Source organism: Podarcis pityusensis (assembly GCF_964106645.2).
Source record: "Podarcis pityusensis genome assembly, chromosome: 2".
In the NCBI taxonomy this organism is placed as follows: Eukaryota; Metazoa; Chordata; class Lepidosauria; order Squamata; family Lacertidae; genus Podarcis; species Podarcis pityusensis.
This window is the reverse complement of record NC_138029.1, coordinates 107,779,266-107,806,046: the sequence shown is the minus strand read 5'-3', so window position 1 is coordinate 107,806,046 and position 26,781 is coordinate 107,779,266. Positions and strand designations below refer to the sequence as shown.

General features: G+C 47.3%; 1 protein-coding gene and 1 long non-coding RNA gene across 4 annotated transcripts in view; one reads left to right on the top strand and one right to left on the bottom strand.

Annotated features, from left to right (window-relative positions):
- The window catches only part of LOC308470279, a 350,106-nt gene that overhangs the window by 132,661 nt on the left and 190,664 nt on the right, over positions 1–26,781 (bottom strand). The window lies entirely within an intron of this gene.
- Positions 1–26,781, top strand: part of PLXNB1 (plexin B1) — a 139,372-nt gene that overhangs the window by 37,166 nt on the left and 75,425 nt on the right. For all 3 annotated transcript variants that reach the window (XM_080991547.1, XM_080991548.1, XM_080991546.1), the window contains one exon: positions 22,067–23,195. In XM_080991547.1, coding sequence (XP_080847673.1) covers positions 22,068–23,195 — 1,128 coding nt within the window. In that variant the 5' untranslated portion in view covers position 22,067. The remainder of the gene's footprint in view (positions 1–22,066; positions 23,196–26,781) is intronic.

Here is a 26,781-nt window from a genome sequence, read left to right as displayed (position 1 = left end):
TTCTTTTGCCCTGCCCTGCCAGAGCTCCGCGCAACTCTTGTTTTAGCACAGAATTCAGGGCAGAGGTGGCGGTGGCAGAATTGCAGCAAACTGTCATTATATCCCCAAGGCATGTGTGGTTGCAAAATGTGGGGTGGCAGAGAGTTCAAGTCCAGATGAAGGGACCTTTGTGGTTGGAGGAGTTTGCTGCGCAAAAAATAAACATAAGTAGAGGCCTGGTGGATCGGACCAAAGGCTCATCTAGCCCAGTAAACCAACTCGATGCCTATGGGAAGCCAGCCAGCCAGCAGGGCCTAAATTCAGCAGCACCCTCCCTGTTTGCAATTCCTAGCAACTAGCCTGCTGCCTCTGACACAGGAGGGTGTAGCAAAGCCACCATGGCTTGCAGCCATTGAGAGCCTTCTCCTCCATGAATTTGTCTAGTTCCCTTGTAGCGGCTGTCCAGCTTTGTAGCTGTCTTTTGGAAGAGAGTTCCATAGTTTAAAGCACTGTGTGCCAAAGTAATGACATCGCCGTTTGTTGTGCATGGGGAGGGGGCTGATCCACTCCCCTCAAGCCACTTTTTTTTAAAGCTACATTGAAACCATGGCTCTGGACCAGGCACCCCCAAACTTGGCCCTCCAGCTGTTTTGGGACTACAACGCCCATCATCCCTAGCTAACAGGACCATTGTAGTCCCAAAACAGCTGGAGGGCCAAGTTTGGGGATGCCTGCTCTGGACCCTAGCTGTCAACTTACAGATTTGAAAATAAGGGACCAGCAGCCTCGAAAATAAGGGATCAGCAGCCAAAAAAGGGATTTTCCGGGCACAGGTATGTTCAGCTTCTGAGCCCTTCCGAGCCAAAGGCAGAAAGCCCAACCAGCAGCCAAACGAAGCCTCAAGCGGTGGTTCCCACAGCGCAGCAACCTGGCAAAGGGGATGCAGCAAGGAAAACCACCGTCACCTCTCTGCTGGGAAGCGCTGAGCAAAGGCGAGTTCCCAGGCAACATGGCCGATTTGATCAGCACAAGGCATGCAAGCTCCACCCCCCAGTCGATCTTAGACTCCTTATTGGGTGAGCAACGCAGCCAAGCAACACAGTTGGAACCTCCCTCCTCCCTGGCCGGCAGGGAGAGAGGGAGAGGAGCTGCTTCCTTTGAAACCTGGGAAATTTAAGGGACATCATCAATAAGGGACAGCAGCGGGACACCTCGCAGGGATAAGGGAGTTTCCCGCCAAATAAGGGACGCTTGACAGCTATGCTCTGGACTCTGGGAAAGGGGGAGGAGGGTGTGAGCACAAGGCTAACCTAAGCTATGGCTTAGCGTAATGTCTGAACACAGGCTGTGCTTTGGGGATAAAGGAGGGGGAATAAGTATGTATGCTGCCCCGAGTTCCTTGGAAGATGGGAGAAAAGTGTGTGTTTATTGTATGCGATTGATATTATATGCCACCTGTTCTCCAATGTAACCTTTTGCTTGACAATTGCTGGGCCTGAGATGTAGGCCTTTGATTTTTATACTGTACAGCCTTGGCTCATAATGCCAGCCTTCCTTCCCCTCCCTGATTTCCTTCCTTGCATAAAAGTTTCCAGTCCAAGCAACAGCAGCAGGTGGACTGCCTTCCTTCACTTTCCAGGGTCTTTTTCACTGGCAGTGAAAATTCTGCAGGGAGGGCCGGCTGGTTACAAGATTGGCCAAGAAAAAGGTACATGGCCACGGGTTCAATTAAGTTCCACTTCTCTAATTTCTCCTACCCGCACCGCCCGAAATAATGTTTCCCCTCGCTTGAAGCTGAACTTTGTACGTTGGCAGGGGATTTGCTCCAGAGACAAGCAGATGCTCTGTGCTTTCTAGCCTAAATCCTTTAAGACTGGTAGAATTCAAATCCATTAAAAGTTTTTTGTTTTTTTTAATGCACTAGAAAGGCTTCTCTGAAGCCTGCTGAGTATAAGCTTTTGTGTGGCACCAGGCCAGAAATTCAGCCTGCTTCTCCATGTTATTGAGGTCAGGCCTCCTTTTATTTTTTATTTTATGATCCCTGTCCACAGTCTTTACCATCTCCCTCCTCAGTTTCAAACCATTCATGAATCCAGCTAGTGTATTTACCACACAGCCCTTCAAATATCTAATTAAAATGTTGAATACTACTGGACGGCTGCCAGCTCCAGCCAGAGCCTCCTCCCAGTATGTCACTAGACAATTGATCACTGTCGTTTTCCTGTCAATTTATATCCCTCTCGCATAACAGCACTGTCTGGCCGGGAGCTTTCTGTGGTTTCATTATGGCTGTTATTGTGTGCTCGTTATAGCTGAGGATCCTGAGGTCTTGAGCGGCTGCCACTGAGATGGGCAAGGCGAATCCTGCCCTTTCACCATTGGCACCTAGGTCTTCAGACTCTTGATTTACATCCATTTCTCTCCCTCGTGATGGAAGACTGTGGAGAAACATATGGAAATGCCTGACAAAAAGTACTGGTTGGCGGTGAGTTTCTACAGACCAGAAAGAGAACACGGGAAAGGTTATTAGCTGCCTTATCCTAAGCCAGGCTGTTGGCTCATCTAGGCCTCTGCTGTCCAAAGTTTCCCGACTGTATCAGTGGCGCAGTTTGTCTGTGACACATGCCACTCAAATAGACACTCACATTGTTCTCAGTTGGCTCCCAGGACAAAGGGCAAGCGTCCTGCTTTGTAAATGAAGGCTAGGCCTGTTGTTATTGTTAAAATTTGTGTACTACCCTTCATCTGTAGATCTCAAGGTGGTTCACAAAATAAAAAGGAAATAAAAGAAACACAAAATACATAATAAAAACAAGAACAGGAACAAACCAACAACCCCCTCCTTCCATCCGTTCCCATTTGTCCAGATTTTGCCCAGACTTTGGGGTTTGATTTATTTATGTTGCCTTTCTATCCTAAGGCATACAAGATGACATATGTCAGTGATGGCCAAACTTGGCCCTCCCATCTGTTCTGGGACTACAACTCCCATCATCCTTAGCTAACAGGACCAGTGGTCAGGGATGATGGGAATTGTAGTCCCAGACATCTGGAGGACCGGAGTTTGCCTATTCCTGACCCAAATTTTACAGACAGCTCCTCTTTCTGGGCTCAGAGCCCAGCACCCCAAGCCCACAGATAAGGACAACATCAAAGAAAGCCAATTAGCTTAATATCAAAGCAAGTGAATATAAACATATATGAGCTCACTGCTTCAATAACTGCCCATTAATTGTGGGGTTATCTTGACTACCAAGATGGCGCTTGCAGATTGCAAATTGTAGTCCCAAAATGAATTGGCCATCACTGATGTATGTGGTTCTCCCCACCTCTTTCTACCCTCCCAACAACCGATTGAGGTAGCTTAGGCGCTAAGTGTTGGGTGGGGGCGGTGGGTGAGGTTGGCCTAAAGTTACCCAGTGAGCTTCATGGCTGAGTGGGGATTTAAACCCTGGTCTCTTAACCCTTATACTAAACTGGCTCATAGGCTACCCTGACTAGATTCTGAGCAATGATGATGCTTGGGGACTTCCCTCACGCTTGTCAGCTATAGCGCAGGCTGTATCGGGGAATCGCAGGGTGTTCCTCAGGATGATGCAACTGGTCATATACCGTTTTACCTCGGGTTACATACGCTTCAGGTTACAGACGCTTCAGGTTACAGATGCTTCAGGTTACAGACTCCACTAACCCAGAAATAGTGCTTCAGGTTAAGAACTTTGCTTCGGGATAAGAACAGAAATCGTGCTCCGGCGGCGCGGCAGCATCAGGAGGCCCCATTAGCTATAGTGGTGCTTCAGGTTAAGAACAGTTTCAGGTTACGAACGGACCTCCGGAACGAATTAAGTACTTAACCCGAGGTATCACTGTACTGGCAGTGAGTAACTCAGTGTGGCGGAGAATGGATGGATTAGCATTGCATGTGGCCTGCCCACTCTTGAGGGGCAGTGAGTGTGGCCAATGTAGTAGCTTAATTTTTCAAGGCATTCTTCAACATCTGTCATGGTGCATAATCTGCCCCAGCATTCATAGTGGGAATAATTTGGGAATCCCTGGCTGACTCTTCAATTTGTAGCAGCCATCCAAGACCTCAGTTTTTGTACTTCAGTGGACACTGTGCCATCACCCACCTGGCCGTAGTTCCTTCTCACTTGATAAATCTGTCCTGGATGCTTTAGCTGAGATTCCTGCATTGCAGGGGGTTGGACTAGATGACCATGATTCTAAATGCTGACCCCATCATCATCTTCATAGAGTGAACCATGGCCCACTAAACAAAAGCAGCAGATTGTGCAGCTTTCTGGACATCACTGTTTCAGATCTTAAGCATGATTTGTTTGTTGTTTATTTAATTTATATCCAACCTTTCTCCCAAAGGAGTCTTGTGCAGCAAACGCACAAGACAGAAAGTGTCTAAAAGCAATTCCAGCACAGATGCTGACTGTGAAAGATCTCTGCTTTTTGAAAGGCTGGTGGAAAGTGGAAAATTTTCAGACAACAAAGGTGGTGCTGGCCAAGTATTTAACTGAGGTGAGGTGAGGACGGCCTGATAAGATGGTATTTTCAGGAGGCCCCCTCCTGCAGAGCACAGTGATTGATTGGGTCTATAGTCGTACCTCGGAAGTTGAACAGAATCCGTTCCGGAAGTCCGTCCAACTTCCAAAATGTTCGGAAACCAAGGTGTGGCTTCCGATTGGCTGCAAGATGCTCCTGCAGCCAATAGGAAGCCATGTTGGACATTCGGGTTCCAAAAAAGTTCACAAAACGGAACATTCACTTCTGGGTTTGCGGTGTTTGGGAACCAAAACGTTAGACTCGCAAGGCATTCGGGATCCAAGGTACTACTGTATATTGATTAAAGAGAAAGGACAGTTTGTTGCGGGGAAGTCTGCGTTAGAATCCTTCACCATAGTGAACCATAGTTTTTTCTTTGGCCTGGCTATTTTGCTTCTTAAATATAGGGGCTTCCTCTGTCATGTGATGTACCCCCCCCGCCATCTGGTAGGTCAGTTCAGCAGCAGCTCTCTACCTTGAGACCTGCTGTTTGCGTAGTTTGGGCTTTAAGCGTCGCTGGGTCATGAATTGCACTCTTAATGAAAAAATAGACTCTTCTCTATATTTAGCCACTGAATGGGGCTTGGCTGTTTTTCTTTTTGGAAAGTATCTTGTAAAAACTTGGCTGCTTCTGAGTAGCCTGAGGTGTGTGTGTGTGTGTGTGTGTGTGTGGAGGTGGGGAGAAATAATTTAAGGCTTTGTCTGTTATGAAAGCTGTTTAAACAATAGCTAAATTACACGCACATCTCGGGAGCAGCTTACTCGAAGCTGCTGCGCTATGAACTAGTCTCCCACATCATGGAGCCCAATCCCGCTGTGTTTGTTTATTTTCAGCACTTATCCCGAGAGTTAGTGGTGGGATACAGGAGCACCGGCTGTTTCAGAGACCACCAAGCAGGTGGTAGCTTGAGTGCCATACCTGGGCAAGTGGAGAAACTGGATGAAGTGGGGAGAAAAAAAGAAGTCCTCTTTTTCGTAGGATGATTCGTTATACCAGACATCTTGTACCTTTGTCCGTCTAGACCAGTATTGACTCCAGGGGTCAGCAAACTTTTTCAGCAGGGGGGCCGGTCCACTGTCCCTCAGACCTTGTGGGGGGCCGGACTATATTTTGGAGGGAAAAGTGAACGAATTCCTATGCCCCACAAATAACCCAGAGATGCATTTGAAATAAAAGGACACATTCTACTCATGTAAAAACACTCTGATTCCCAGACCGTCCGTGGACCAGATTTAGATTGGGCCGGATCTGGCCCCCAGGCCTTGGTTTGCCTACCCATGGTCTACTCTGACTGGCAGTAGATCTACAGGATGTCAGGCAGATGTCCTTCCCATTACCTTCCCAGGCTATTTTAACTGGATTGAACCAGGGATCTTCTGAACAAAGAGCATGTGGCTCTGCCACTGAGCTATGCTTCTTCCCCATGACATGCATGTTTGGGTCACAGTTAAGGACTTGCCTTCCCAGTTCCCAGCTGCCCCTTACCCATCCCGTCGTCAAGCTGGGATGGAGGAGTTTCCAGAGCTCGAACCACAGGGACTTCATCACTTGAGGCCAAGACTTTAAAAGAGTCATGACTTCCTCCAGAGAATGCTGGGGGCTGTAGTTTGTTGAGGGAGCCAAAAGAAGTGACAGTTTCCTGGGAAGAGGGACTGATGGTTAAACCATCCTGGGAACAGTTGCTTTGTGAGGGGAATAGAAGTCTGGACAACTCTCAGCACCCATGACTAACTACAGCTCCCATGATTCTTTGGGGGGAAGCTATGATAGTGCTTTAAATTGTGTTGTGTATGTGGCCTTAGTCTCGTGAGCCACTGTCCACAGTATTGTCTCAGTCCTATTAGAGGAGCATAAAGGAACAGAAGGGCTGTGCCATGTCAGCAGCTTCTGGATCAGCCAGGCCTGGTGTATCTTCCAGGAACCTGGTCCTTCTGCCTTTGCCTACTCCACAGAGCATTTCCTGCAGTGCCGCACCTCAAGCCGCTGAGCTGGAGAACAGCCCCAGAGGCCCATAGCCCCGGCCTGCTCCTAATTTAGCATGCCACTATAGATGGTTTCACAATCGCGTTGGTGATGGATGGTGCAGGTAAATCGGGACCTAGGAAACAGGCAGTGGTAGCAGGACTGTTTCTGGATGGGAGATGGATACCAACCATAGCCCCTTTTCTGCTGCACCTTCTCAGGAGGCAAAAAAACTGGAGGAGGCTGTGGAGCAGGACTAGTGAGGGGGCATGGCTTTGTGGGTAGGGTGGGTGGTCAAGAGAGCTAGACAGAGAAGCCCTGAGGGCCCATATTTGGCCTCTTGGTATGAAGTTGCACATCATTGTTGGCCATCTTGACACAGGAAAGCCAGATCATCTCCAAGAGGGGTCTGTCCAGCGTCTGCTTGAGAGACCCTCCAGTAAGGATGTACCCACTACCCTGCTAGGTGATTCAGTTCCATTGTCAAACTGCTCTTACCGACAATCAATGGCACTCGTGATAAATTATATATAGCTCATAGTTCATGATAGAATCATGGGCCTGGCTGCAGAATTTCGGCTTCCTTCATGTAGGCGAGTGATGGATCGCCTTGGATTATCATAGCTCCCACACCCCACAGCACATCACTTGGCTTGGAGCAGCCGTCTGTTTCACTCTGCGAAACCAACACATTTGATTCCAAATTCCTGTAAAAACATGCACATATACATAGCAGAGCAAGTATCGACGCAGTAAAAACGCTTTTCTCCCCTCCAGGTAATTTTTGTTGTGTGTGATCGGGTTGTTTAACCACACAGAGGTCTTTCTCAGGACTGGTTATTAAGATGGTTAAAAGTCCCTGCAAATATTTAAAAAGCCCATATGGGGGATCATGGTATCCAAATGACATACGAATCCAAAAAGTGTCTTTCTTTTTATAAAAATAAAGCCGCCCCTGCAATATTCCTCTATGTGATTCTTTTATTATCTCCTAGTTAAAACCAAACTGGAGCATCTGCAGTGCCATACCTCTGTTGCTTTCTTCTGCCTTTTCTATAATTAGCGATTATAATAAATATTTGCTCCGCTGAGCATTAAAAAGGTATTCGCTGCTCCGACATCTCTCAGACGTATAATGGGTAGGCACCAAACTGGCAGGAAGCACTTTATTTGCCTGCTATTAATAGCTCTTCAGGATTATAAATGGGAAATAGTTACTCATCTCATGAGTTGTTTTCCAAGTGGGTGAAATCTGCCATTTAAATAGATGGCTGCACATTTGGGCATTAGGAGCAGAGCAAGCAGCAGCTGGGGCCTGTCAGATAGATGGGAGTGTGCGAAGAGAGCGGTGCTTCTTCCGCCCCTGACAATGTTTTATTTGCAGTCCCTGTTAGTTATTTAATGTAAACATGCACAGTACGGCAAGATGCAGAAATGCAGAACAATCATAAAACGACAAATAAGAGCAGGTAGTTGAAAAGCCAGCAGCCAAATGAAAATTGGCAGTCGCCCCACCCTGCCTAATGTTAGAGCCGGCCCTGAAGTCGTGCCATGGCTAGGAATGGCTCAGTCTCCTTTGGCTATGCCATGCTCTGTGGAAGCACTGGATAAAATACACCCACAACCTCTTCAACACTTTCAGCCTCAGGAATGGAGACGGTTTTATGAATCCTTTTTAAAAATCTCTGTTTAGGGGTTCTCCTGAAACAGGTTTGTTGGCTGCACACTAGAGAAAGCAGCATTTATTAGTGGCTGGGCAACCCCCGCATTTGTTTACAAAACTCCATTGGGATTATTAACTAATAATGTGAAATCTAGCCTGGAAGCAGAAGGCATTATCCTCTATCACTTGACGTATCCAGGAGGGAGCAAGGAATTGTTATTGAGGTGGATAATAAAAGAGGATTGAAATCAATCTCTTGAGTGCAGATATGAGATTAAAATTTGCCACTGGGTGGGTGGAGAATTCAAAAATGTGCGATCTTGCTTACTTTTTGCCTTTGGAGGAGCTCAAAGGCCATACCCACAGCAGAGGAGGGCGGTTCAATACCAATTGACGTGCATTTCATTAAAAAAACCAAAAAACTCCCAAAAAGTCACAGGTTTCTTTCGCAGTTCCCATGGAACAGGAGACAGAGGCTTCTCTTGCAGAAGCAATTAATCCTGTATTGCCTTCTGCTGCACTCCAGATTAAATACGCTGGACCTGGGAGTGTTATTTCAACAGCGAGGAGTGGGAAATTTCCTTGGGGAGGTATATTAAACAATATATACAGCACTGTGACACCTTCCTGATGGAGAATCGAGAAACTGCTGGAAACCCTGATTTGTGTTTTTCTAAAAAGGGGATCTCTGTGAGTAGGTAGGAGAGGAGAGGCTCGGGAGCGACGTGCCATGGCTGTACTAGTATATTTTAGCCAATTCCAACAAAATCTGCAGATGCATATGCAAATTATCCTTCTCCCTTCTGCTAAGGATTATGAAGCTGGGATTACTCAAAGCAGTACTAGGAAGTTACGCAGAGCATCAGCGCAGAGCAGGCAAGGTTTTTTGTGTTGCTGTTTTTTTGCTGCTACAGAAAGCAGGAAGGAAGGAATGGCGCGCGTATATCCTATTTTTCAGAAGCAGTTGGGGCAGAGGGAAGCAGGGAGGTGCCAAGGATGTGCAACTCAGTGTGCTTAAAAGGTTTGCCAAGAAAAGCTGGATTTTCTGATGTGTTCAAATGACGCAATTTATTTCTTTGCTTCGTTTACTAGGGTTTATAGCTGCATGAGCGATGTTGCGCTTGTGCAGTGGAACTGCCTCTTCTTCTCCCTGTGCAACCCCAAATTCTGCTCCGGGGGTGGTGGTGTCCCTCAACCTCTGTGTGATACTGCTGGAGCATAGCTATCAACTTACAGATTTGAAAATAAGGGATCAGCAGCCTCAAAAATAAGGGATTAGCAGCCAAAATAAGGGATTTTCCAAGCACAGGTATGTTCAACTTCTGAGCCAAAGGCAGAAAGCCCAGCCAGAAGCCAAACGAAGCCTCAAGCGGTGGTTCCCACAGCGCAGCAACCCAGCAAAGGGGATGCAGCAAGGAAAACCACCGTCACCTCTCCGCTGGGAAGCGCTGAGCAAAGGCGAGTCCCCAAGCAATGCGGCTGATTTGATCGGCACAAGGCATGCAAGCTCCACCCCCCAGTCGTTCTTAGACTCCTTATTGGGTGAGCAGCGCAGCCAAGCAACACAGTTGGAGCCTCCTTCCTCCCTGGCCGGCAGGGAGGGAGGGAGAGGAGCTGCTTCCTTTGAAACCTGGGAAGTTTAAGGGACATCATCAGTAAGGGACAGCAGCGGGACACGGCGCTGGGATAAGGGTGTTTCCCGCCAAATAAATGACGGTTGACAGCTATGTGCTGGCAGCCTTGGAAATGACCCGTAGACCACTTTTCACACAGCAGCCCTCACAGCACCTATGGAATGTAGAAAAAGATACACGAAAATAGCAGACTTAAAAGCCAAGTTGGGCCCAGCAGGGCCTGGCGTTTTTGCCTGCTTCCTTCTCTTGCAACCCACACGGTGGCCCATGTGCATTTCCTTATTTTCCAGGTTTGTGCTCCCGTTTTGGAATTGGGCAGGGAGCCATGCAGGGCGATGGGATGCAGCTTCCTGGCCCCCATAGAAAAGAGCCTAGTAGACCTAGGGTGGAGTGTGGGTGGAGAAGAAGCTGACTTCCTGGGCTTGAGGCTCATGGGGAGACATTGTCGGGAGAGGGCAAGCTAGGGATCCCAGTAGAAGGCAGGCTGGGACAAGGTAGACTGCATGTTTTGCAAGCAGAACCTCCCGATTCAGCAGTTGAAGTCATAAAAAACATGATAGGGATGCATTTGAATTTGAAATTAGGTATAACAGGGACATGGGACACAGGTGGCGCTGTGGGTTAAACCACAGAGCCTAGGACTTGCCGATCAGAAGGTCGGTGGTTTGAATCCCCGCTCCCATTGCTCGGTCCCTGCTCCTGCCAACCTAGCAGTTCGAAAGCACATCAAAGTGCAAGTAGATAAATAGGTACCGCTCTGGCGGGAAGGTAAACGGCGTTTCCGTGCGCTGCTCTGGTTCTCCAGAAGCGGCTTAGTCATCCTGGCCACATGACCCGGAAGCTGTACACCGGCTCCCTCAGCCAATAAAGCGAGATGAGCGCTGCAACCTCAGAGTCGGCCACGACTGGACCTAACGGTCAGGGGTCCCTTTACCTTTTATAACAGGCACAATACAGATATAGCAACAGTTAAAAAATATATTAATTAAAACTTAGTCACTAGCATATAACCTAAAATTATCATTTAAAACCGTAATCATTATGATACACAGCTTGTTCCCTGTTTTATGGCAATCGCACAGAATTTGGCTACCCTTAACATGATCTCAGGATAGTTGTCCTCTACCAGGGATTTTAGACATTGAAGTTCGGATTCATTTTTTGCATAGCAGGGGTAATAAATACCGAGCGTATATCCCCGTAAAAACGGCAGCGTAACAAGGCATGAGAGACAGTTTCTTCCTCCATCAAGCCGCAGGGGCAGACTTATTCCAAATATGGTTTACCTTCAAATCTGCCCTACAATAATGCAGATGGCAGCATGTTGAATCTAGCAAGGGTAAATGACCGAATTCAACAGTCGGCATTTCCAGGTAGAAGAAGAGCGGTGCCAGTAGTCTCTGTAGAGCTAGACGGGCCTATAGGCTGACTTGCCACAAGGCAGCCTCGGATGTTAATTTCTAGTGCACGAGAGAAGCCTCATAGACAGTCCACACTTAGGAGCAGTCCTGCTTTTCCTTAGGACATCCTTATTTTCATCGGATAAATGTTGGAGGGTATGGAGTTATGCGGCCCCCCCGAGCCTAAGAAATAAGTAACTGTACAACCTTTAGAAGACATCTGAAGGCAGCCCTGTATAGGGAAGTGTTTTAATGTTTTATTATCTTTCTATATATGATGAAAGCTGCCCAGAGTGGCTGGGGCAGGGTATAAATAACACAATTGTTATTATGGAATAGGGCGTCCCTGTTTTCATCAGAGATATGTTGGAGGGTACAGTGCAAGTGCTGCTGTTGCAACCCATCTTAGACCAGATCGTGACCCAGTCGAGCGCCGGCCCAACCTGACAACTGAAGATCAGTGGTTTTAAGCTGCCCAGATCCCCAAGCTTAGCATTTAAAATGAAAAACCCTTATGCTTGTCATTGTGCTCCTAATAATCTGTGGGACGTGCCTGGAGAATGCAAGCTAAATGCCTCCCCGCTACTTCCCCCTGCATTCTTATGGTACTTCCTGATACCTGATCTTAATCTCCTCGGCTGTAAATTGAACTTGATGCTTTTTGTAAGCAGTGAAGCGTTAACAACATGGCGCTGCATCATCCAAAGGCAGGCGTGGGAAGGTGTTGTCTAGGCGTATCAACGTGCCCGGCTTAGTTTGTCGTAGGAGCTGCAGTGTTGAGTTCTTGCCCAATACCAGACCAGTCCAGCTGTGCAGATAATAAGCCGCAAGGGGTAGAAGCAACTGTCTATGAATGAAGCAAAAGAGGTCACCAAAATATAGAACAGGCATAGGCAAACTCGACCCTCCAGATGTTTTGAGACTACAACTCCCATCATCCCTAGCTGACAGGACCAGTGGTCAGGGGTGATGGGAGTTGTAGTCCCAAAACATCTGGAGGGCCGAGTTTGCCTGATATAGAAGATCCCATGTACAGAAAGCTGATGACAATGTGCCTTTCATGGGTTTTCCATCCAAATACTAAGGATTGTACCATGGGGTACCCAGACTCTGGTTTCCGGAACACCAGAGTCCATGAACTTCATTCAGCTGGTCTGCAGCTGGTCTGTGGATTTGTGGCTGAAGACAGGAGATAGCACATAACATTGCATTAAATGTTCATATTAACTTCCAATTGTATTTTATTGATTTTTATTTCTTACATTTCATTATCATTTGAGTTAGTCAGCCTGTGTTCTGCTCACCTGCCATGCAGTTGCACTAAACCCACTAAAGCTGCAGTCCTATACTGTATGCACTTACTTGGGAGTAAATCCCATTGAACTCAGTGGGCCTTCCTGCATGAAGGACTGCATTGTAAGTGTCACATAATAGGGGAGTTTTATTGGAGGGATTTCCCCTTGAAAATGACCTAAAGGCCTTTTAAATAGCAAAGCACATGGTAACACTTTCCTGCCATCTCAGATGACAGGTGGATGAGAGAGTTAAATGCTGCAATGCTTTCCTGTAAAGATAAAAAATAATAATACTTGAGCCACACACAAAACTTGTCTATTGTGGTGAAAGCCAGGGACCTCCTCCTAAGATCTAGTTTTCTGTACACAGAGAGCACTGAAATCATATCGCCCTCACCTGAAGTATCAAGTGGTCTGGTCTAGAAAAAGTATTTCCACATGATCCGCTGTTTTTTAGACCCATCAGATGGTCTCATTCACTTTAAGCGCAGCTATTGTCTTTTTGTCCAGTGTCTTTTGCTGTGATAGATTCTGCAGAGCTCATGGAAAAAAATCCAGCTTCCTGTGGGAATGAGCGCTGGCGTTTCTGACCTTTGGGGCTGTATGACCCCCCCTTCCCAATCCTCTTTTCTCCATTTTCCTTCCTGGTCTTTGTCTGTTTGTCTTCTCATCTTGTATTTCCTTCTTGGCAACCCTTGGCACCACATGTCATTCCTTCGATTTTGTTCTGTTTTGCCCTCTGCCAAAGCAAAACCTTTAAGGATCTTCTTCCATTCTGCCAAATGCTGGTGGTAGCTTTTATTTCCCTTTTGTCTTCTGTTGGTTGTGTAAACATTTGCAAAGTGGTTCTTTTCAGCCTTCGCGGGCATCCCTAACTGCTGCGAAATTATAAAAGGCAATTGCTTTTTTTAAAGGTATGGCACGATGCTCCCACTCCCCATGTGCCTGGGCTTGTTTAATGCTACTTTGAAATAATTGCTAATAATTAACCCTATTGTAATATTGTGATCCACGTTTATGGGTGCTGGTGGAGTCAAGGGTTTTAGAAAAACAGAGTAAAAAAAAAGATGGGTTGGGGAAGCTGTGCTTGGCTTTACTGCCTTTAACATTTGTTACCAAGACTTTTGAAGATGAATCTAAACTGAATGTTTAGATTGTAAATTACCTTCAAAACCTCAGGGACAGATGTCAAACTTTTGTCCATAGCTGGTATGTGTGTGTGTGTGTGTGTGTGTGTGTGTATACAGTGGTACCTCAGGTTAAGTACTTAATTCGTTCCGGAGGTCCGTTCTTAACCTGAAACTGTTCTTAACCTGAAGCACCACTTTAGCTAATGGGGCCTCCTGCTGCTGCCGCACCGCTGGAGCACGATTTCTGTTCTCATCCTGAAGCAAAGTTCTTAACCTGAAGCACTATTTCTGGGTTAACGGAGTCTGTAACCTGAAGCGTATGTAACCCGAGGTACCACTGTGTACACACACACACAGAGATTTTAATTTTAGTTTCTGCACTTTATGCACAAATGTACATAACAAAACCCAGGCAGGTATTTCTCTCAAATGAAAAGTAGTCTCTCCAGAGGTTGCTATTTTGAGCGAAGGAGTGCTCTGTGTGTTGCTGGGGAGGGGCTGGGAAGAGCGCCTGGTAGCCATCTTAAAAGTAAAAATCACCCCCAATCTGTTCCTCTACCCAGGTTCCAGATGTGTGTGTTTTAAAAGGGCAATTATGCAGCTGGAATCCTGGCACGGGGAGTGACTGCTTTTCATTAAAACAACAGCAGGGTTCCATTTTAAGCATTTCATGTAACGTGTGATTTCCCCCTCCATTTGTACAGTCAACTTAACATTGGAAGAGGCAGCTGGATCAGGCCAGTTGCCCGGTGCATCCAGAATTCCGTTCTCACTGTGGCCAACTAGGTGCCCAGTAGAGGCCCCAAAGGAGGACCTGGGTGCAAGAGCTCCTGTGGTTTCCAGCAACTGGTGTTCAGAAACATTACTGCCTCTGTCTGGAGGCAGAACCGGATTTGTTACCCCAGGATTGTTAATCCTCGGATTATAATCCCAGTCTATATGACATTTGAAGGCAGGGTGGGGAGTCAGGGAAAGGTGGGTGGGTGGCCACTCCTGGCCCTCCAGGGGGTCCCATGTGGCCCACAAGGCTATTCCCCCAAACTATGCCCACCCTGTCAATCAGCTGGTGTGATTGGCAGGTGATGTCGGCTGACAGGTGGGGTTCAGTTCTGCACTGGCTGTGCCTTCCAAAGCAGCAGGATTTATCCACACCTGCTGAACAGGTGATGAGCGGAGCGTTCAATCCAGCTGGATGATGCTATGCCGTCAGGGGCAGATTTTGGTAATCTTCCATAATATTGCGCCAGAATTGAGCGACCCCAAATGGATCTTTTCAATTACCGATTTCCTCCTTTTTTTGCCTCCCTTGGCTCAGCATCCTGTGCGGGGGAAATCTCCCACGTCACCCTAAATTCTTTGCCGATGCCAGCATGTTCCCTGCAAGAAAGGTACCAGCAAAGCAGACCCCTCCATGCAGGTTTATTTTGACAGGTAGGTGGGGTCCCACTCACCTGTCAGACACCTTAGGTCAAACTTGACCAGTGAGCAGGAGATAAGAATCTGACCCACTGTGCCAAAAGGATTCCTGACGCCATCTCAAGGTGTTGAATGGCTGTCTTGCAAAGGCCACTCTAGTCTTCTGCAGGTATGTAAGTTCCCATGTTTGAAGCAGGACTGGGATTGCACTAGCCTGTCTTATCACTGGCTCCTCCTAGTGCTTCTGCCCATGCGCCCATCAGACACTCACTGTATGCTGTGCTCCAACAGGAGCACACATGTGTAGGTGCAATCTGGATAATTGTTCTCTTGTCTCTGAACAAATGGGGGCCTATAAGTGATAAGATCAATGCACATAGGCTACTCTTCAGACATGATACATGCACAGTACTCCATGCTCTGGTAACATCCAGATTGGATTATTGCAATTATCACACCAGGCTCCCCACACCTGGTTTAGAGCGTAGTTTTTCCTAAGAAGGAAGGAAATTGAGTCAGCCGTGTCTGCTTTTGCTCTAGATGTTGTTGAGTCTCGCCTGGATCACATCCACTTGCGATTAACATCCGTGAACACGTATGGATGTTAAGAGACTGAAGGGGGGGGGTGTTAACTGATCCCAGTCACATTAAAAAATGGCCTCAAATGACCAGAACCAGGCTTCAGGTGTTACAGCAAGATTTTTTTTGCCAGCCTTGGCTTTCAGGTCATGTTGTGATACTTCTAAGCCTTCATTGATGGCTATAACCATTGTAGCAGATGGTCAGGAATTCAGTATGGCTTCCAGACACTTCTGAATGAGGGTGGGTCTATCCAACAGCTTTTTAGTCACGGCAGCTACATGAAACTGCCATATTCAGTGTACCTCTAAATTTGGTTGGTGAGGAGCAGCAGAAAGAGGGGACAATTGCCACCATGCTGTGCTTCAGGCTTACCCTAAGGACATCAGAATCAGGCCAGTGGCCCATCTAGTCCAGCATCCTGCTCTTTCAAAGGCTGACCTGTGTGAAACCTGCAAGCCAGGACCTGGGTGCATGAAGACTCTGCCTTCAGAAGCTCTGACCTTGGAGGCAGAGCATAGGCGTTGTGGCCAATAGCCTTTCCAGAGGGCTTCCCAGGGGCGTCTGATTGGCTGCTGCTGTGGGAAGCAGGATGCTGTCGGACTCCACATGGGCTTGATCCAGCAGGGCTTAACATTCTTAAATTAACCCTATTAATGCCTCTTACATGCGCCCAATTTTAATCACTCTCTTCTAGGTCCGCAGAAAAACTTCTGATAGTTTATTTGTGTGTGGACATCATTTATTCCCTGCCCTGTAGTGACTTGGAGGGCAGGTGTGTGAGGGGGTCCGTAACCCTTGCCCCAAGCCCCACAAAAGACCTAGTTATACTAAATGCACCTTGATCTCTCTCTCTTTCCCATCCCTTAGAAGCCTGAAAAAGGGAGAGGAGAGTGGGAAGGGATGATCTCCGCAGCCCAATGCAGAGTTGCTTGGGAATGCAAGAGAAGCGAGTGTCTCCAGCGGCTTTGTGGGGGGAGGAGGGAGGGAATTCTGAGTGCCCATTATCCCCCAGGAACAAAAGCCCCTCTGTCTGTGCCACCTAAACAGCAGCCAGAGCTGGTGTGATGTGAATCGGCGTATGTGAGCTTCGAGGGCAGCGTGCCAAAGTAGCATCAGTGAGCGCGAGTGTCCCGGCCGTCTTGCTTACTTACCTAAAATAAGCATGGAGAGCTGGACTTTGGAGCTTAACAAAATGCTGGCTGTTATAATCACAAGAGCCATTGTGCTCAATTGCCCTGGCACGAAGGTTACGCACACGGGCGCCTGTATGTGTACGAACCCCTATGTTCCAGGTAGAGCAAACCCTGGAGAGGGGAACGTCAACCCACAAGGAAATCTAGGTGATCCTTCCTTTCCAACCACTACATTTTGAGAGATGTGGGCAGAAAGGTACCACGAGGATAACATGCAACAGGCTTTACATCCCAGAGAAGGACGATCTGCTCTCCAGACCCATCTTCCAGAGTTTTGGCCCGTTTGGCATAGAATTCCTAAACTCTCTTTTAAGAATCTGTGAATGGCATTATCAGACTGAACTAACGTCATACGGTGTGCAGGATCCTGTCTTCCCACTGGCCAGGATCAAAAGGACGGTGGAACTGGTTCTGTGACAACACGGAGACTTTGAGAAAACTGTGTCTGAAGGACAGCCCTTTGGGCTTCTGCTCAAACTGCAGATGAACTCTTCCACTAAATAGAACCCCAGCAGCTCTTGTTGCTTTCGCCATTGCTGTGGCAGTTTTTTTGACGGCAGAAATGGCAGCCTAACAGGTCACTTACTGCTATTTCACAATATAGAATTGGAAGGGATACCAAGGGTCATTTAATTCAACCTTCTGCAATGCAGGAATCTCAGCTAAAGCATCCATGACATATTGCATTTTGAACATTTTGCTTCTTCGTCTGATCCGATACAGGAGACATGGAGAAGGGGCAAAACAGCTGCCCCGGAATGATTTTTAGGATGCTTAAGATTCTTGTCCCTTTGCTGGGGAATTAAATCACAACAAAAGTGACACTGATTTCGAAGTGATATTGGCAGAGATCTCAGAAGAGTTGAGTAGTAACATCCCTGTCAATAATTTCCCCCCTGCCTCGTTTTCAACCACTGTCAAGAAACTGCATTGAAAAGCTTCCGGATTGGAAGCTTTAACTTTTCTCCCTTTCCACAAGGTCAAGCAAAACAACAGCAGCAGCAGCAACAACAAAGGGAGACTTTGGCCCAGAGGACAGCCTGTTCCTTCCCTCCAGCAGGCCCTGAAAGTCGTGGCCAGTCACACTTCGATAACGCTTGTCCTGCCAGGGAATTGGAGTGTGGTGGTGCAAAGAGCACTCCCAGCGCCGGGATTTCACTGGGGAAAGTATAGCCTGGGGCTCTGCTCTCACCACCAAGGCAACTTTGACCTTTCACGCCTTCATGGGCAGTCTCCATAACAACGGATTAAGGACTGGGAGGATCTGTGGTTTCGTCAATAAGACCCGGCTGGTTTTGCACCCCTCCACCGGCCTAGCGCTGTTGTCTGCTGGGCTCTGATTTTTTTGATTTTGTAGAGTTGGACGACTAGCACCCACAAACTTCCCTCCTTTCTGGGAATCATCTTGTGCTCGTTGTTACAACTGCTTCCTCCGTTGTATTTGCACTTCTTGCCTCTGTTGCTGCACCTTGCTTAGAGATGATCCTTTGACACGTAACATAAGGCCCTGATTATAAGAGATAATTCTCCTCTAGCCCTATGGAATCTACTTCCAGGTTGTAAACACCCTTTCAGCACCCTTGGGCTATGTACATAGTAGATGCATCTGTAAACAGCTGTTGCCATGCAGTTTATTTTTCTGATGAGATGAATCTGGTGCCCTCCCGGTTTTTCACTGGTTCTGCAGATTTATTTATTTTTATTTTTACTGGAGGGTTAGCTGTTTGCAGTGCTGATTGGCTGATGGCTGGCTGTCTACAATACTAAGTAGTTGGTGGCTGTGAGCCTTCCTTCCTGGAGCAGTTCACGTTTTTACAGAGGAATTGTGCTTCTGAAAAAGCACCAGCTGCAACACGAACACTCGTGCATTTATGCTTTAATTCAGACTTAGGCAAACTCGGCCCTCTAGATGTTTTGGGACTACAACTCCCGTCATCCCTAGCTAACAGGACCAGTGGTCAGGGATGATGGGAGTTGTAGTCCCAAAACATCTGGAGGGCCGAGTTTGCCTATGCCTGCTTTAATTCAACACCTTAAAAAAAAACACACCCTTTTTTGTGAAACTGCTCTGGAGAAGGGGGTTTAGCGACTAGATGACCCTTATGGTCCCTTCCAACTTTCTACAATTCTATGACTCTAGGTCCACAACTATTGGTGAGTTCACACTGTGTACACTGTGCAACCCAGTTGTCAGCTGATCAGTGCTGGGCAAGGAAGCCCTGCTCCAAGCACCATAGAACCAGGTTCCTTCAATCTCAGTACTGAAGGAGGATAACTATGTCCATCATGAAACATTGTGAATGTCTTTCCACAGTGCGGGGGATAGGGGCGGCCTCATATTACATAGTAGACCTAACCGCTTGCCTGCTTCAGTCCCCAGTATCTTCATTGTAATAGATATTGGGTAGCAGAGCTGGGTGAAACTTTGGAGAACCACAACCAATCAGAGGAGGTAATACAGTGGTACCTTGGTTCTCGAACATAATCCGTTCCAGAAGACCGTTTGACTTCTGAAACGTTCAAAAACCAAGACACGAAGGGCTGGCTGCAAGTTCAGTTGGAAAGATTGAAAGACACACAGCGGAAGCTGTTCAAATTCCAAGGCATGTTTGAAAATGAAAGCAATTACTTCCAGGTTTTTGGCATTCAAAAACTGAAACTTTCAGCTTCTGAGACGCTCGAAAACTGAGGCACCACTGTACTGGGCTAAGCCGTGGGGGGGGGGGTGTTCTTTTTCAGTCCGCAGGTCACATTTTCTTCTGGACAACCTTCCGACAGCCACTTTGCAGAGGTGGGCAGGGCCAGGGGGCAAAACTAGGCAGAGGAACAAATATAAATTTTAGCTTTTGTAAAGTAGGCTATTTTCTACACACCTGCTCCTCCATCCACTCTACACTGTATTTAGGCAAAAAAGAGCCATTAATTAGAATTCAAGGATGCATTCTTCCAGCCAGACCAGAACACCTGGGGCGCAAATCAGCACCAGTGAGGGGTGTGGGCTGTGGAAAGTTCCCAGGGCCAGTCATCTAATCCAGGGGTCAGCAAACTTTTTCAGCAGGGGGCCGGTCCACTGTCCCTCAGGCCTTGGGGGGGGGTGCGGACTATATTTTGAAAAAAATAATGAACGAATTCCTATGCCCCACAAATAACCCAGAGATGCATTTTAAATAAAAGCACACATTCTACTCATGTGAAACACCAGGCAGGCCCCACAAATAACCCAGAGATGCATTTTAAATAAAAGCATACATTCTACTCGTGTGTAAAAACACCAGGCAGGCCCCACAAATAACCCAGAGATGCATTTTAAATAAAAGCATACATTCTACTCGTGTGTAAAAACACCAGGCAGGCCCCACAAATAACCCAGAGGTGCATTTTAAATAAAAGCATACAGTCTACTTGTGTGTAAAAACACCAGGCAGGCCCCACAAATAACTCAGAGATGCATTTTAAATAAAAGGACACGTTCTACTCATGTAAAAAATGCTGATTCCCAGACTGTCCGCAGGTTGGATTGAGAAGGCGATTGGGCCGGATGCAGACCCCTGGCCTTAGTTTGCCTACCCATTATCTAATCCAGGCATGTCCAAAGTCCGTTTCAGGGGCCTAATCTGGCCCGCCGGTTGGTTTAAGCCCCTGTGGCAGTTTATTCTCTGGGGTAAAACCCTCAACAACTTCAACCCGAAAATATCTCAACAACTCTTGGGTAAAATCATAAAAAGCTCAACAACTTCAATCCTAAAAAAAGGTTAACAACTTTGGTCGGCCCTCACGGCCCTTCATTTCATCAAATCTGGCCCTCTTTGAAAAAAGTTTGAACACCTTCTAATCTAACCTCCTGCAATGCAGGAATCTTTTGCCCAGTGTGGGGCTTGAACCCACAACCCTGAGATTAAAAGTCTCATGCTCTACCATCTGAGCTATCCCAACAATCAGAGAAAGTCCTGGATGGCTTCAGTCAGACCTTGGGGGTTCTGTGTTCACAGGGGGGCTTTCTATGAACAGAAGCAGTTCGCTGGATGACGTCAGTGTGCTAACTTTCTGGCAGGTGGGTTGCTGCTGTTTTCCAGTAGCAGGTAGGGCAAGGAGGTCAGTGCAGTGCAAATGCACCAGCAGGGGACCATTTGCACCACACCAACCTCCCTGCTATCTTGCCCCTCCCAGCACATGACTGCAACCCACCTGCCAGTTGGCTGCTATGAGAAGCAGGATTCTGAATTAGATGAACTTTTAATTTGATACAGCAGGACTTTTTATGTCCTTATGAAAAGGTGTAGGCAACATGTAATACAATTTTTTAAACTGGAGAGGGAATTATCAGATCATTCCAATGTTTCAGATACGAGGAGCTCCTTTCCCTTCTACATTGCCAGCCGAAGCAAAGGGAGAATTATGCAAATACATGCAACTTGCATTATTCAGCTTTTTTAAATGAAGAATTTGGATTCCCTTGATGTAGGATGAGGATTTTCTTTTGCACAAAGCTTTTGCGAGGAAAGTGACATTTGCCCACCAACTCTAATTTCAGCGGAAGATATGCTAACGAGGTTAATAACATACAAATTTGTTTCAGCTCTTGTTTCTGAGACTCAGTGCTGGTTTAATACTGGACATGCATAGATGAAGAGTTTGGAATCACTGGAAGAACTAAGCTGATCTTGGCTTTTGTGGGGGGAAATATGAATGATTTGGTTTGACAATTATTCTTTCCCACTTAATCTGTTGATTATGTTGCTCAGATATCTGCGGATGTGGTTCGATTACGAACACGATGATTTTTTTTGGAATTTAAATAACTGCAGCAAAAAACGGCAATTGTGTTGGAACCGTATGGTCATAATCCTCCAGCACTGAAAAAAATGGGTTTTGGGGACATGGAGTTTAGTCTTAATGGCAAAACTGACTGAATAAGGCCACATGAGAGCTTTTATTTATTACATCCATATCCTGCCTTTCCTCTAAGGATCTCAAGACAGATTACACGATCACCCATTTCCCCAATCCGCCTACCTTTATTAGGAGATGGCAGATAGTCATATACCGAAATTTCCTGATCTCCCTTTTTTTTTGCTTACAAGAATGCAGAATATAATTTAGATATATGTGAGACCTTTCCAGTGCTATAACCTCTTTATACTATGTGAAATTTCTTTATAATGAAGAGTAAGGGAAAGAGTTGATAACGGCTAGTCTTTTTGAGATGAATTAACCACACTTTCTCTGTGTCTTCCCCTCAACCTTGTCTCTCTTGTAGAATGAGTATGATGCCTCTGGGGGCACTCCTTCTTCCTGCTCTGTGTTTCCTGGGTGCAGTAATTCCGCCGGGACTCCAGTATGCCACCTTTTCGCACAACGCCACCAAATTCCTCCATCTGATCATGGATCCCAACTCGGGGACTCTCTACCTGGGGGCTACAAACTTCCTCTTCCAGCTGACGTCGGGCCTGGCGCTGGAGGAAGCCGTCTCTACCGGGCCCTCTTTAGACAGCAAGGATTGCCTCCCGCCTGTCACCAGGCAGGAATGCCCCCAAGCGCAGGAGACGGACAACTACAACAAGCTCTTGCTGGTCAACTCACCCAAGGAGGAGCTCATCGTTTGCGGCAGCGTGTGGCAGGGTATCTGCGAGAAGAGGAGACTCGGTTTCATCGACCGCGTCCTCTTCCAGCCCCAGACGCCGGGGGACACCCAGTACGTGGCAGCCAACGACCCCAACATCTCCACCGTGGGGCTGATCGGATACGCCAAAGACAACATGCCGCTGCTCTTCGTGGGCCGGGGGTACACCAGCCGGGGGGTCGGGGGCAGCATCCCCCCCATTACCACTCGCAATCTCGGGACCCACCCTGGGCAAGACCCGCACTCCATCTTCTCCTACGAGGAAACGGCCAAGCTGGCCGTGGGCCGCCTCTCGGAATACAACCACCACTTCGTCAAGTCGTTCACGCACGGCTCCAGTGTCTACTTCCTGTTCTACCGGCGGGACCTCAAGTCGCACTCCCGCGAGTACCGCACCTACATTTCCCGCATCTGCCTGGACGACGCGCACTATTACTCCTACGTGGAGCTACCCTTGCTCTGCCGGAGTAAAGGGAAGACGTACAGCCACCTCCAGGCCGCCTACGTCTCCCAGCCGGGCGGAGATGGCGGCATCGGCGGCACAGCCCAGGGAGACGTGCTTTTTGTTGCCTTCTCCGCCTGGCAGGCTTCTTCCGGGAAGCTGAGCGAGGAATCTGCGCTCTGCATTTATACGATGGACGAGGTGGACCGCCTTGCCACGCGGACCAGGGACCTCTGCTACACCAAGGACGGGAAATCGGAGGAAGGTGTCGAGGTGGCTTATATAGAGTACGACGTCAGCTCCAACTGTGTCCAGCTGTCGGCGGTAAGTGGGGGTGGGGGTGTGTGTCCTGTGACGTGCATGTGGGAACCCACAGCTTGAAGAGGGCAAGATGGTGTTCATTGTACCAGAATGGTTTATAGGCAGGAGGTAAAGGGACGCAGGTGGCGTTGTGGTCTATACCACTGAGTCTCTTGGGCTTGCCGATCCGGAAGGTCGGCGGTTCGAAACTCCGTGACGGGGTGAACTCCCGTTGCTCTGTCCCAGCTTCTGCCAACCTAGCAGTTCAAAAGTACACCAGTGCAAGTAGATAAATAGGTACCACTATGGCAGGAAGGTAAATGGCGTTTCTGTGTGCTCTGGCTTCCATCATGGTGTTCTGTTGCACCAGAAGTGGTTTAGTCCTGCTGGCCACATGACGCAGAAAGCTGTCTGCGGACAAACGCCGGAAAGCGAGATGAGCACCGCAACCTCATAGTCGCCTTTGACTGGACTTAATCGTCCAGGGGTCCTTTACTTTTTTATTTTTACCTATAGGCAGAAGGAACTCACCTTTGCGAGTTCCACAGATCAGAGGTAGGTAGAAGATGGGTGGGTGCCTTTCCTGGTTGATTTCTGCACAGTTTGAACTATTTCAGCACAAGTTTCTGAATCTCAATTGTTAAAAAACAATAACACACATTTCCTTACCCCAGTGAAATTCCCTCTGTGGGTGGGTATGTACTAGGAATGGACCTGTTTGTGGAAAATGTACAGGAGGCATTCAACATGGTGCTAGGCTGATGGTTTTGTCGGGTTGGGCAGTTCTGATGGAATGATCCCCCATCTCCTTCCCCCCGCATGCTGTTCTGGGGGTTCTCAAGCACAGGCAGGAAACTCCATTGTGCAGGTGGAAGTTCTTGTGCAGGGCTTCTGCTGATGGGGCTCACCCTATGGGTTGTAGCCAAGTGAGTTCTACTCAAGAGTAGACCCATTGAAGTTAATGAAACCTAAGTTAGTAATGCCTGTTAACTTCAGTGGGCCTCCTCTACCGTTGGCTACAACAGCCCTATGAGCTGTGTTCAGTCATGGTACTCAGTACAAATTCCTGGGCTCCACAGCCTTTGATTCTTCTGCGTGTGTCCTTTTTTTTTTTGCACCTGCCTCTGTCTGATGGATCTTGGGGTTCTAATAAAAACAAAAAAACAAATCCCAAAGTCGATCTCGCGAGCCTGAAGTCTGCCCACCCTTGCCATCGACCACATTGTTAAATCATTGGCCATGGACGGAGGAAAGATTGCCGATTAACGTTTTCAGTTGACTCGGGTAGATATTAGCCTCACTTCAACACCTCTTTGCATCTCGGAGAAATATGATGAAGTATAAAAGTAGTAATGCATATAACAATTAAGTGCGTTATATAATGAGCACTGCAGGAATCAAAATCTCTGCAGGAGCTGTTGTCTTTTGTACTCCGGCATTGAATTTCAAATTACACCTGGTTGTTTAGAGTTCTATAAATGATGATTTATAATTCAGAAATAATAACTCCAGGGCAAGTCTTTTGAATATATGTTTGTCCTGTTTTCCTCTTAGAAAAAAGATGGAGACGTCGGAGAGGGAGTGGTCAGGGAGGCAGATTTAATCGCCCATAGCTGAAAAGCTCTTCTTGCTTGCAATTACTGTGGTCAGCCTTAAACCTAGTCACCTTAAACCTATATTACGGTCGCCACAATGGAATGTCTACGTGCCATTCCCCCCCCCCCCCCAGTTGTTGTTGGTGGATATTTTCATTTCTATACAGCTTTATATTTTAAAGAAAAAACTCTCAAAGCCGTTTACAGCACATTAAAACATCAAATAAAATAATCCAGAACAAAAATCAAGCTTCAAGGAAAATATTTCAGACCTTTCTCTAGGTGACATTTTGCTTTCCCCACATATATTTCCCCACTGAATTTATATAGCAGCCCCATAGCAGAAGTACTCTAGGAAGCCAGTATGGTGTAGCGGTCAGAGTGTCGGACTAGGACCTGGGAGATCCGGGTTCAAATCCCCACTCAGTCAGCCCCCACTGGGTGAACTTGGGCCAGTCACAGCCTCTGAACCTTACTTCACTGGGTCATTGTAGCGATTAACTGGAGGAGGAAGATGAACCATTCACTCTGCTTACCTGCTTAAGAAAGCTGGAGAGCCCAGCCAGATAACAACAACAACAATTTATTTATACCCCGCCCATCTGGCTGGGTTTCCCCAGCCACTCTGGGCGGCTCCCAACAGAATATTAAAAACACAATAAAACATCAAGCATTAAAAGCTTCCCCAAACAGGGCTGCCTTCAGGTGTCTTCTAAAAGTCAGTTGTTTATTTCCTTGACATCTGGTGGGAGGGTGTTCCACAGGGCGGGTGCCACTACCGAGAAGGCCCTCTGCCTGGTTCCCTGTAACTTGGCTTCTCGCAGTGAGGTAACCACCAGAAGGCCTTCGGCACTGGACCTCTGTATCCGGGCAGAACAATGGAGATGGAGACATCAGTTGCCAACCTTACACCCAGAGATCTCCATGCAGCACAACTGGAACTGCACCAGTCACAAAAAATGGGAAATTTCTAACACTGCATGTGTTGAGGGAGCTTACACCCATATTCAGCGAAATGTGTGAACTAGCCTAGTTCCTTGGAGAGTGAGGGAGACCTTCCCTTTGAGAAAAGGGTACATCTTCTTCTCCTCTTTGGCGATCACTCGTAGCCGAGTAAGATTGTCTTCCATAAACATGGTTTTAACAGTGAGTCCATAAGTGACTGTGGAGGCCAATTCTGGATCCACACGTCCTTCCACAGTGGGGACATTGGTTTCCGGGAGGGAATTGATCACGGTGTGGGTTTGCCAAGCGCGCCTTCCTCTTAGCACGTTTCTCCCTTGCGTCCTGAGTTCAAGTGTCTTCAAAGCCCATGAGACCTTTGGTAAAGGCTGTTCTCTAACTGGTGTGCTCGCAGGCAAGTGTTTTCCAATTGTTAGTGTTTACACTACATTTTTTAACATTTGTCTTGAGACAGTCTTTAAACCTCTTTTGTTGACCACCAGCATTACGCTTTCCATTTCTAAGTTTGGAATAGAGTACAGTGGTACCTTGGGTTACAGATGCTTCAGGTTGCAGACGCTTTGGGTTACAGACTCCGCTAACCCAGAAATAGTACCTCGGGTTAAGAACTTTGCTTCAGGATGAGAACAGAAATCTTGAGGCAGTGGGAGGCCCCATTAGCTAAAGTGATGCTTCAGGTTAAGAACAGTTTCAGGTTAAGAACGGACCTCCAGAACGAATTAAGTTCTTAACCTGAGGTACCACTGTAGTTGCTTTGGACGGCGATAGGACTTCTTAGAAGTTTTTCTTATAATAGTTGTCCCCTGGGGTTGTCAATTGCTGGGGCCTGTGGGTGGGGTGGGGACGGGGACACAGGAGCCTGTTTCAGCGCAACACCCCCACTCATGACTCCTCTGGCACATTAAAAACTTAACCAATCTATTTGTGGCTCTTACTCTTTAAGGGGACACAAGCCTCTCTTTGTTGTTGTGGACCTGCTCTTGTGACTCAGAGAGCAGCTTTGGAATGCAGAGTTACCAGCCAACACCTGGTGAAAGGGACAGAGATAAGGG